General features: G+C 43.6%; 1 protein-coding gene across 2 annotated transcripts in view; it reads left to right on the top strand.

The window, feature by feature from the left end:
- Positions 1-12,860, top strand: part of KCNMB2 (potassium calcium-activated channel subfamily M regulatory beta subunit 2) — a 197,204-nt gene that overhangs the window by 39,684 nt on the left and 144,660 nt on the right. For both annotated transcript variants that reach the window (XM_086944381.1, XM_086944380.1), the window contains exon 2: positions 12,705-12,824. In XM_086944381.1, the coding sequence (XP_086800507.1) occupies positions 12,705-12,824 (120 nt within the window). The remainder of the gene's footprint in view (positions 1-12,704; positions 12,825-12,860) is intronic.

Here is a 12,860-nt window from a genome sequence, read left to right as displayed (position 1 = left end):
CCTACGCAGAGGGTGTTGTCGTAGACCAGTCGGCTGGTGATGAGGGCCTGGGTGATGGTCCGCCTGGAGCTGATGGTTATCCACTTGAAGACTTTCCGGAGAATACTTAGGGTGAGCAAGCAAGCTAAGGATACGGAGTTTATCTGGCTTTTCATAGTAAGTGTGCTGTCAAGTATGATGCTCAGGTTTGTGGCATGTTTTGAGGGTGTTGGGGAGGGTCTAGTTCTGCTGCCCACCAGTTGTTGTCCCAGGGGGAGGTGTTTCCGAAGATGAGTACCTCCTTTTTGTCGGTGTTAAGTCTGAGGCAATTATTTTACATCCAGCTGGTGGCGCTGGTAATACACCTTTGGTAGCTCGCTTTGATGTTGGTAAGGTCAGCAGATAGGGAGAGTATGAGTTGAGTATCATCTGCATACAGGATGATGTTTATACCGTGGGCTCTGAACAAGGTGGCCAGGGTGGCCATGTATGTGTTGAACAGGGTGGGTCTCAGAAAGGAACCTTGGAGGACACCGCAGATTATGTTTTTGTGGTCAGACCGCAAAAACAAAATCTGTGGCAGTTTGGGGGTCAAAGTTTTTTAGATGGTGGAGTTATTTCTGTAGAAGTTTGCAAAAGTGTTGCAGAGTTCCTGGGAGGGAGTGATGGCGTTTTCGGCTGCTTGGGGGTTGGAGTACTCTTTGACGATGCTGAAGAATTCATTATTGTGGTTGGAGCTTGCTTCGAGGTGGGCAGTCAGGGAGGCTTTTTTGGCTTTTTTTTCTGGAGCAGGTGGTAGTGATTTAGGGCCTTTTTGAAGTTGGCTTGGTCGTTGGGCGTTTTGCTGGTGCATCAGTTTCTTTCCAGTCATTTGCAGGTGTGTTTGGAGGATTTGAGTTCCGGGGTGAGCCAGCTGGTGTGTTTGGTGGGTCATGACCGGTCTGGCAGGTTTGAGGGGGGGGGGGAGACTCTGTTGGCACATTCAGTGATCCATGTGTTGAAGTTTTTGACAGCCACCTCGAGGTTTGAGGTAGTGTCAGGGGTGGATGTATTAAGGGTGTCATTCCAGAGGTCCTCGGTTAAATTGCTCCAGATCCTGTGGGTGGTGCAGCAAAGGGTGCTGTGGAAGGCTGGTGGCTGTACTGGAGAAGTGGGCGATCAATTGGTCGGACCAGGTTATTTCAGAGGCGTGACTGAATCTGATCCTGTTAGTGGCTTTAAAGATGCGGTCCAATGTGTGCAATGTTTGCCAGGCTATGTGTGTGGGGTTGGTGATTAGTTAAGTGAGGCCAAGGTTATTCATGCTCTCAATTAGGCTGGCTGTGTTGGGGTCACTGGGGTTCCCAAGGTAGATGTTTAGGTCCCTGAGGAAGATGAAGATTCTAGATTTAATGGCCAGGGGAGCATTAAAGTCAGAGATGGTCTCGCAGACGGTGAGCCATGGCTCTGGCGATCTGTATGCCAGGGTGCTCCTAATGGCGGTATTGGAGTCAGGGTTAAGTTGGAAGTTTAGGTGTTCCATGATGAGGTGGTGTCCTCAGTGGATGCTGTGCAGTGGAGGGATTCTTTGTGGATGATGGCAATACCACCTCCGTTTTTGTTGTCTCAGTCCCGGTGTATGATCTTGTGTCCGTTTGGTTTGGCAGTGGCGTTGTCTGTTGCTGAGACAGGGTTGATCTATGTCTCTATCAGAAAGACGACGTCAGTTGTGAGGGAGGTAATGATATCTCAGGTTTTGGTGGAGTGTTTGTGGAGGGACCGGGAGTTGATCAGGGGGCATTTGATCCCTCCTGGGTCTGTAGCTGTGGGTTCTTTGGACGGCAGCCAGATGCTGCAAGAAAACAGGCAGTGTTAACAGGAGAGGGTTATGCCATTGAGCGTGAGGATCTGCAGTTGTTGCTGCTAGATTCGGGGTGCAAGGCTGTTAATTTGGCACAGGTGTAGCTGTAGGTGGGGAGAGATCCAGGGATCCCCCTGCTGTGCGCAGACCAGGCGTGGACGGGTTCAGACAGGCTTGCCTTTGGTGCGCCTTTGCACAGCCAGCATTAAGTAGGTTCCTGGGAGGGGGTTGGGCTCTGGGTGGGGTAATAAGAGGGTGGGAAGTGGGAGGGAGAGCAAGCAAGCTGGATAAAAAGGCAACAAAATGAGGAGTTAGGTGGGAGGAAATAGATTAGAGTATAGGGGAAGAAGGAAGGAGGAAAAAGGCAGTTAAGTGGAGGCAAAAGTCAATGAAACAATGGGAGGAAAACAAGGGGAAAAGGGCAGTTAAGTGGAGGCAAAAGTCACTGTAAGAAAACGAGGGGAAAAGGGCAGCTAAATGGCAGCAAAAGTCAATGGAAGGAAAACGAGGGGAAAAGGGCAGTTAAGTGGAGGCAAAAGTCAATAAACAAATTGGAGGAAAACGAGGGGAAGAAGGTAGTTAAGTGGAGTCAAATTCTTTGGAAGGAAAACTAGGCGGAAAAGGCAGCTAAGTAGAGGCAAAAATCAGTTTACAGTGTAAAAGCTGGTGGCATGGTGCAGGTTTGAGTAAACTCGACTTGAAACAGTAGTGGGGAGCAGGCCCAGGAACCTGCTTAATGAGGTCGTGCTGTGACCAGCATTAAGTAGGTTCCTGGGAGGAGGCGGGGTGCTGGGTGGGGCCGCAAGAGGGCAGGAAACAGGAGGGAGCGCAAGCAGGGAAAAAAAGGCAGCAAAAATGAGTGGAGTTAGGAGGAAGGAATAATATTAGAGTATGGGGAAAAAGGAAGGAGGAAAAAGGCAGTTAAATGGAGGCAAAGGTAAATGGAAGGAAACCGAGGGGAGAAAGGCAGTTAAGTGGATGCAAAAGTCAATGGAAGGAAAACGAGGAGAAAAAGGCAGCTAAGTTGAAGCAAAAGTTAGTGGGAGGAAAACGAGGGGAAAAGGCAGTTAAGTGAAGGCAAAGGTCAATGGAAAGAAAACAAGGGGAAAAATGCAGTTAAGTGGATGCAAAAGGCAATAGTAGGAAAAAGAGGGGAAACAGGCAGTTAAGTGAAGGCAAAAGTCAATGAAACAATGGGAAGAAAACGAATGGAAAAGGGCAGTTAAGTGGAGGCAAAAGTCAATGGAAGGAAAATGAGGAGAAAAGGGCAGTTACGAGGAGGCAAAAGTCAGTGAAACAATGGTAGGAAAAGAAAGAGAAAAAGACTATGAAGTGGAGGCAAAAGTCAATGAACCAATGGGAAGAAAACGAGGGTAAAAAGGCAGTTAAGTGGAGGCAAAAGTAAATTTTCAGTGTAAAGGCTGGCTGCGTGGGGCAGGTTCGAGCGGACTCGACCTGCAGCAGCGGTGGGGAACTGGCCCAGGGACCTTCTCAATGAGGTCAGCCTGCGGCCAGACTTAAAAGGTTCCTGGAAGGGAGCAGAGATTTTGGCCCTGTAATCATCAATCTACACTGTGCACCTAGCTTTAAGGCCGTACACTGTCCCATGTAAAGTGTGGTAACTATTATTTTACTGACCCCAATTTCAAGGATGTATGACGTAACAACGCGTGTTATTGCAACGCGTGCTGTTACGTCGCAGTCGTTACAACGACTGCATGTTGCCACGCTATGCCTTTACAACGCAAGTCTTTACATCGACTTGCGCTAGGTGGCGTGCTAACATTAAAAAGGGGTAATTTACTATTCCAACTCCAGTCCACTTATAAGTAGGGAAGGTGTTGGGATAGTAAACTACAGCATTTTTAATGTTAGCACGCCATCTAGCGCAAGTCGATGTAAAGACTTGCGTTGTAATGGTATAGCGTTGTTACATGCGGTCGTTGTAACGATCGCGATGTAACAGCATTGCGGTGTAATAACCACGTTGTAAAGGATGTTTCCCCAATTTCAATCACTAGAAAAATCACTACCTATCCAACAACCAGATTATATCTGCTGCCTGGTTTAATTGTGCACTATTTCTATATTACAATATATACTTCTCCCCTTAGTCATTATTTAGTCATTGGGATACATATCTACCACCATTTGTGACTCCATGTCATGAGGAGTCCACTTTCTAGTAGGTAAACAAATCGTTGTTTTCAAGTACGTAAGTTATGTTTTTGGTCTACTACTACTGCAATTCTCACAAGACACCAATTTGTTAAATGAAAGCCTAAGACTGGAAATAGGACGTCAAAGTGAAACAGAATCAGTTGGTAAGCACAAATCAATAATTATCAGTACACTGCCAAACTTTTAGACTGCCAAGGTTGGATGACAATGCCATGGAATTATGACGCAATGGCATCAGGGGCACTAATCACTTAGGGCCAGATGTAGGTACCTAAATACCGGTCGGTAACGGACGAAAATCGGTGAATTTCCTGTTACCGACCGGTATTTAGCTCTTCCCAATGTAGGAGGCTGTAAATAAGGATTCAGTAATTTATCGATTCCTTATTTTAAGGAATCGGTAAAATGCTGATTCCTTATTTTAAGGAATTGGTAAAAAACCGAATCCTTAAAACCTATGTAGGTAGAACTTAAATGAGTGCATTTTTGCTTTAAGGGTTCGTTATTTACCACCAACTACAAGTTGGTGGTAAATACCGAATACCTTTAAAAAAGCAATCATTTGCTTTTTTCAAAGTGCCATGTGGCAGACATACATGCATTTAGGGCATGTATGTGCGCCACATGTGCACACATGTACGATTCAGGGGTGCAACAGGGTGTCAATGTGACACCCTGCTACCCTTGAATATGCGGTAATAGTGAATAGCTTCCCGTTCATTCCTATGGGCCTCCAGGCCCATAGGAATGAATGTGAAGATATTCCTTATTACCGAATCGCTATTACCGATTCGGTAATAAGGAATATTACAGAATCTGTCAATGTTACCGTTTTTTTGCCTACATCATATTTACCGATTCGTAAATACCGAATCGGTAAAATTCGGTATTTAAGAATTGGTAAATTGAGATTACCTACATCGGGCCCTTAGTGGCTCAATGGTTAGAGCGGCAGACCCTGATGCAGAGGTCTGGCCCGGGACCAAGGTTCAATTCCCCGCCTCGGCGGGTCTTGGGCTCAAAATTCCCCGGACCTGATAATTCTCGCCTCGGTGCCTATTCCAATCATGGAGTCCCACTCTGCAACTCTGGGCAATAGCTTGCTTAATCTCCACAACGGCCCCCACAACGCTAAGGATGCCTGACCTCCACCTTGGGGGTGCCCAGGAGTGGACGCCTCACAGGGAAAGCCAGGATGGGTTCCACAGCGGTATTCGTACAAGCGCCTTGAGACCCTTGCGGGTGAGTAGTGCGCTATACACGTATCAATTTACATTTAGTGTACTTCCTTTTAACAACCGAGGGCCTGATTATGAGTTTAGGTGTTAACTAATGCACCTGATAAATAACAATGTCTCATGGTATGTTATTTTTCGGGTGGGATAAATAACACCTATTACAAGTTTGTGGGGAATAACATAAAGATTTTGGTGGTTAATGCACCAAAATATGCATGATACAGTAAATACCTTATCTATTTTACCTGTTAACTTTTGGCAGTTTTGACCTGATGAAATTTAAGAAAGGTTGAGCAATTTAATGCATCCAGTAAATATTGGCTGCCTTAAATACCTTCAAACTCGTAATTCTGTCCCAGGCGTAAACAGGCGTTTAAGCATGGATTGGAATTAACCGACCTACTCGTAAACAGGCCCTAAATGTATTCTGGGATTTGTAATATTGGTTCTTTCCAACAAATTACAACAAGTCAATTGGATTGAGAATTGGAAATTATGATTTTAAAAGTCCAGTATTGCATCCTAGTGTCCCAGATGTAACGGAGCCCTCTGAAACCCTTACTTTATGAAGGTTGGTATGTCTATATAGTGCAAACTTGGCAGAAGAAACACAAAATACTGGGGATAATTAGACACATGTTGTTGGGTTGACCCTGAGGTAGGTGTTCAACACCCATGTTTGGCAGAGACAGTGAGGGGGGTCTATATCATTGATTGTGGAGACTTTTAGGTGAAGGTTGGTGTTGTGTGCTTATTAGTGAATCTTCGGTCCATGATTGGCCATCGGGTCTCTGCGTGATCCCATGTGCAGGTTGGTTATCACTCGGAGAAAATGAATCCTTGCGTGACACTGTCGGTCATGGCTGTTGGTATCAGCACTTGCCCATTTGGACTGGTTGGTGTTAATTGAGGAAGGAAGATGCAAACCAACAGAGTGGTGAGGGTGAATCCCTCGCTGTTGACAGGATGTTGACGAGGACGTCATCATTGGTGGTGTCAAAGGCAGCTAGGAGATCAACTTAGGACAAGGAGCTATAGGTCACTCTTCTTTGTGAACAATATCTGCATGTCCTTCTGTTTTTAATAAATTCTGCCCCATGCCTCTTCAGTATGTCTACACTTTTATTAGCAAAGATATACTGCCTTTAGCAATCAAAATATATACTGAATATCCAGCTATTCCAATGCTCACTATTTGCATTCTAATCACCTAACCGCTGAAATATATATTACATGATTATCCACTGCAACATCTACTCCCCAAAACAGTTGTAAAACTTCTCAATTTAGATTTGTCTTTCCATAAAATCAAACCCAAACGTAAACATATACAGCAAAATAACATAAAGACTACTAGCATGTAATAGAAATAGATAAAAATCAAATAAAAAGTAAATCCTTAAAAGGGAGAAATAACTGAAGCACAATTTAAGCCAACATATTTCACATAGTTATTATCAACTTTTCTTAGAAGCTATTGCAATTGTTTCCTTATCAGACTCCAGGTCTGAAAAATATTCAAAGGCAGATGTACAAGTGTATAGGCCTAGTAAATAAAGGTTTAAGGCATTGCATCTTTATTGCCTTACATGGCGAACATAAAACATAATGTGTGCCACTTCATTTGGCCTACACAGTTGACAGCGGCACTCTGATTGGATTTTAAACCTGCTCGTATAATGGCCATTGGTGTGGACCCACATCCAAAAAAAGTAAGGGGCATATTAGCAAGAACCTCGTTAAAATTATCGCCGTTTTAGCGGCAGGAAACTGCTAAAACAGCAATAATTTTAACGAGGTTCTTGCTAATATGCCCCTCAGATTTGTTATCTCAACTTGGGTTTGGGCACATTCAGAAAATAGTTTGCTACCCCTGGGGTCTCCTTGAAATTATAAGAAAACTTAAGGGACTTTTTTTTCTCAGTGAAACTTTTGTCAGTAATACATGACATGCACTTCATGTTCTCATTCAGTTGCTTCTCTGGTCCTACAAAAGTTTGAACCTGAAGAATTGCTTTGTGATCAAAATGCAAGCCATGCCTTCGCCATAAGGTCTTAAATTTCTTTCTTATCTCAAGGGCAAATCTTATTTCGCTCTTGCATAAATCCATAAGGCAATCATCCACGAATGAATGAACGTCTCCTCTATTTAAAGACGATATAAAATGTATGCGGGCTGACTCATTTAACAGCGCAAGAGAGCACAAGCCCAGCTCTAGGCTCGGCACCGGTACTCCGACTGCGGTGTACACACTGACGCCTCTTTCCAATGCATGTCCTTCAGACGTTTTTAAAACCGGCGGCTCCTTTCAGACTAGTCCATGCAAGTGATAAGGGGCAATTGAGACAACTTTTACTAAGGCAGCCATTAATGTCAGTATGTCAGTCAGTATGAATTTGTAGAGCGCACGTTCACCCCAGGGTTTCTTGGCGCTGTGTGCCGCTGGGAAACCCGTCCTGGCTTTCCATGTGAGATGGTCCCTGTTGGGCATCCCCAAGGTGAAGCTAGGCATCCCCGGCAGCGAGGGGGCCGTTGTGGAGATTAAGCAAGCTATTGCCCAGAGTTGCAGCGTGGGACCCATGGTTAGAGAGGCACCGAGGCGAGATTTATCAAGCCCAATGACATTGGTTCCGTACCCTGCCGCGTCGGGAATTGAACCCTGGTCCCGGGCCGACCTCTGCTTCTGGCTCAGCCGCCTCTAACCGGTGAGCCACATTTCTCCAAGGGATTTACTGAGTAACCTCCAGATTGACAATTAAATCGACATAGACCAGACATCACAGTTGCAGCCCTAAGAACACTCTATGCAGCTGAATGTTGACTATCAATTTATCAATGACAATTATTATTAGGTATTTATACATTCGGTGCCATCCTAATGCATGGGCATGCTGGGCACTTGCCCAGGGACCCCAAGAGCATGGGGGCCACATGCAGACCAGAATTTAACACAAATTGTCTGTTAAACATTTTTATTCCTTTGAGTGGGTGTGTAGGCAGGGCCCAGTGCAATGCTTTGCCAGGGCCCTATAATACTGCAAAGACAGCCCTGTATACATAGTCACACACTATAACTTTAAGTCATTCATTTGCATACATACATGACAATTTGTGTTTGCAAGATTGCATTATCTTTGTTTTACTTACAAAAATACTCAGATTATTTGTCATGCAATAGTGTTCTTAGGCTTCCAGTGGCTGTTGTAGCCTGATAGGTGTACAGTCTAAGATGGCTGAATCATCTGCATGAATCAGTGAATCATCTGACAAACCATTTTAATTTAGAAGTTGCCCTTAGCCTTTTGTGGGAGTCTGGGATTGTAGAGGTAGAACTGCACACACCTACTTACGGCCATTCTGTACTGCTACCCTCACTGCTCGTTTCACTCCGCTACCGATCTTCACCTTAATCTTTGCGTCTGCATGAAGAGCCCCCATCACCTTCAGTACACACATTAGAGACCCAAATCAGTCATTTTGTAACTAGTAGCTGGTAGGTCACTGCATTATAAGCATGTTTAAAACCTACAAAGCAAATGTTTAAATCCTTTGCACAAATATTTTGATGAGTAACTAAATCATTTCAATATAAACTGGCCCCTCTTGCAACTGACACGCATACTCCTGGCCTGACCATTGGAATACACATTGTTCACCTGTCTTTGAAATATAGATTCACTGTTCAACCATTGGAATAAGTGTTGGCTCCTCTAAACACTGCTTTGTGTACTGCTTCTCAGGTAACTGACAACAAATTTCCAAGTGGGTATGTCGTGTAGTTCCTAGTAATCCCTGGAACCTGTGTTTTTTGGATGACCTAAACTGAGGGCTTGGTGTCCCAACCGCTTCCGGAGACCCCCCCCCACGATATGTCAGCCTTTAGACCAGCTAGCTCTACAGTGCCACTACCACCCCTCCTGTATTCTACAGTGGAGGAGGTAGTCTCTGGCAACCACTGAACATGACAACCCTGATTCCTCAGGGATCGTGAAGAACAGTACAGTACGTTTCGCTTAGACACTCGTGCTTGCTTTCTCTCAGAAAATACACAGGAGAGTGAATAGGATGTTTCAATAAGTATTTATCTATGGGATATTTATTGACTACACCCACCATGATTTCCCTTTAAGTCATCTTCAGTTTGCTTTGTGGACTATGTAGGCTGTATAGTGAAGATGGAGGAAGTCTTATAACGTACCTCACTGCTTGTTAAACGTCAGTACAGGCACAAGGTGGCACCAGTGCGGATGAGGTAGCAAAGGCCCAAGGATTTCAAGGCTTTAGACAACACTTAAATAAGTGTGGTTAGTTAGTGGATGGAGACACACTCGAAGCTCTGGACCTCTTGGGCTTCAGGGTTAGGGAAACAGTTTTGAAAAGTTGTGAGTGTGATCTCCACATAAAATTGGTTTAATTTGCCAGGATTAATATCCGTTTTCTTCAGCTCGTGATATGAAGGACAAAAACATCTCTGTTTGCAGCAAGATTTCTTTATTTTTATTCGTACGATAAGGACAGCCGACACGTGTTTCGCCCCCTCTTGGCGATTTGCGCCGGGGCTTTCTCAAGGCTAAATGAGTTAGTTCACGTCGAAAATTCCTGTTTCAAGATGTGTACATTGTCCGTAGTATAAAAATATATAATTCTTCAGTAATAAAACATTTCTTTTTAGGCTAATGCCTACGATCCTAAAATCCTCCCGGCATGGCGATTCCTTGGTCAGGTCCTTCCGCCGCGGGAGGATTCGCCATGCCGGGAGGATCGGGCATGCTTTGCATAAAATAAAACATTCTGGTAGAGAGATAGATAGATAGATAGATAGATAGATAGATAGATAGATAGATAGATAGATAGATAGATAGATAGATAGATAGATAGATAGATAGAATGATAGATAGATAGATAGAATGATAGATAGATAGATAGATAGATAGATAGATAGATAGATAGATAGATAGATAGATAGATAGATAGATAGATAGATAAATAGATATTGTACAGAGTGATATGATATGTTCCTTGCATTTAAAACATGATGTTATGACTAACATTTTCACCTAAATATAATATCACTTTAAACTTTCTTTTTTCAGTAAGTTTCTAGAGGTTTTTTTACCGTTAAGTTACATATTATTACCATACCTTACTATAACATTACTTTATCCTGGTTTTTTTTTCCAGTGAATTAAGTAACATCTTATTACATTACCTAACTACACTACAACATCACTTTAACGTTTGTTTTTTCAGTGATAAAATATATATAGATAATATATTATATATATATATATATATATATATATATATATATATATATATATATATATATATATATATATATATATATATATATATATATATATATATATATATATATTTTCCACCAAGTTGCCCAAGCATTTCGACGTTGCACTCAGGGACAGATAAACACCACATTTGCTTGCTCAGCAGTGTTATTTTATTTGGGAAAAGCCGGCGCTGCATCCAGAGCTTAGTACAAAAAGCCCTACGCGTTTCAGAGTTAATCCTCCTTGTTCACGGGCGTGTGCATATCATTGTGGCAGAGGTGAGGAAACAGTCACGAGTTGCTCTTTATTGCCCTCTGGTGGGCCCCCTGCATTGTGGGACTCGTAGTCTGGTACCTCGTTAGTGAAATCCATTAGTGGGTTCTGCCATGATTAATTAGTGCATTTTAAACTTACAGTAAGTCTCTAATGGAAGGCTCTGGTTTGTGAATTCGATTCCCTTTGTCTGTTCCTCTGCATGGCACCTTAGACAGTCTCGATGCCTCAGCCCTCTCTTCCGTGGCGGTGCAACCTCCCGACCAGGACTGGCCGGTATATTTATTTTCCACCAAGTTGCCCAAGCATTTCGACGTTGCACTCAGGGACAGATAAACACCACATTTGCTCAGCAGTGTTATTTTATTTGGGAAAAGCCGGCGCTGCATCCAGAGCTTAGTACAAAAAGCCCTACGCGTTTCAGAGTTAATCCTCCTTGTTCACGGGCGTGTGCATATCATTGTGGCAGAGGTGAGGAAACAGTCACGAGTTGCTCTTTATTGCCCTCTGGTGGGCCCCCTGCATTGTGGGACTCGTAGTCTGGTACCTCGTTAGTGAAATCCATTAGTGGGTTCTGCCATGATTAATTAGTGCATTTTAAACTTACAGTAAGTCTCTAATGGAAGGCTCCGGTTTGTGAATTCGATTCCCTTTGTCTGTTCCTCTGCATGGCACCTTAGACAGTCTCGATGCCTCAGCCCTCTCTTCCGTGGCGGTGCAACCTCCCGACCAGGACTGGCCGGTATATTTATTTTCCACCAAGTTGCCCAAGCATTTCGACGTTGCACTCAGGGACAGATAAACACCACATTTGCTCAGCAGTGTTATTTTATTTGGGAAAAGCCAAATATACACACACACAATACGTTTCGACTCGGAGTACTCACGGACAGGTAATTCCATTTATTCAAGCAGACGCGTTTCGGCGAATAGCCTTTCTCAATGCATAATAGTAAATGAAATGTCCACAATCACGTTTGTTTCCTTTATATTTTGAAAAGTCACATGGGATGTTCCTGCATGGAAATTGGAGTGTGGAATATAAATATATATGTGTACATATATATATATATATATATATATATATATATATATATATATATATATATATATATATATCACACACACACACACACACCCACACACACACACACACACACAGGTGGCACAGTGGTGCCGTCTGACAGCAAACCCTCTGAGGGACCAAAATTGTCCTCCATCATAAAAGCAATAAAATAGACCCTCAAAGGTCACACTTCGCTCTGCGTACATCAGTATCCATTAACAGCCCTGCAGCACCGGTTCAGGTTGCTATGCGTTTTTCAAGAAGGGCCAATCACCGCTGCAGAAGAGAGACAGTTTGAGCAACAGGTGCACTTAACACCTGGCTCGGTAACAGATCAAAGCATTCTGGGCTCACCAGGGACGCTTGCAATTATGTCAGAGCCAGCACTCTCCAGAACAAATATTTGATAACTGAAATAATGCGGGGGTGGGATTTAACATTAACATGCTAAAAAACTAAAATGTACGGAGTAGAAAAATAGATCGTTGAAGGGAATGGGGCATTTGTGTAGACTAGCTTCCCGAGAACTTATTCTTAAACATACATTTCGATTTTAAAAGAAATTCTGAAATGCTTGAATGTTTGATGCAAAGTCTTAGCAAATGTTAGTAAAACTGTGAAAAGAAAGTGCTGGAGATAAGCCAACATAGGTGACAGCCGAGGAGGAAACAAAACAGAGAGTTTTACATCACCTTAATTTGTGGCGGTGGTGTCGCTGTTGATAAAAAGCCCTGTGACCACTATCGCTGCAGATAAGACAGCCTTGAGGGATTTGCGCAATGAGCTCGGGGTGCTTGGATGTGTTTCAGAGGTCTGACGTCGAGTCTCCCTTTCTTAGGTCCATACGTCACTCCGCGAGGCCCTCCACCGTCCGGAAAGGCGCCGGTGCGAAGCCCTCTAAGATGTTTATTTGGACCAGCGGCCGGACTTCATCATCGTACCGACCGGATGAAAGAAGGTACCTAAAAAATTTGTTTTTGGTGAAGAAGTGCAT

The sequence above is a fragment of the Lissotriton vulgaris genome, chromosome 11, assembly GCF_964263255.1.
Source record: "Lissotriton vulgaris chromosome 11, aLisVul1.2, whole genome shotgun sequence".
NCBI classification, from domain to species: Eukaryota; Metazoa; Chordata; class Amphibia; order Caudata; family Salamandridae; genus Lissotriton; species Lissotriton vulgaris.
This window is presented reverse-complemented; position numbering and strand designations above follow the sequence as displayed.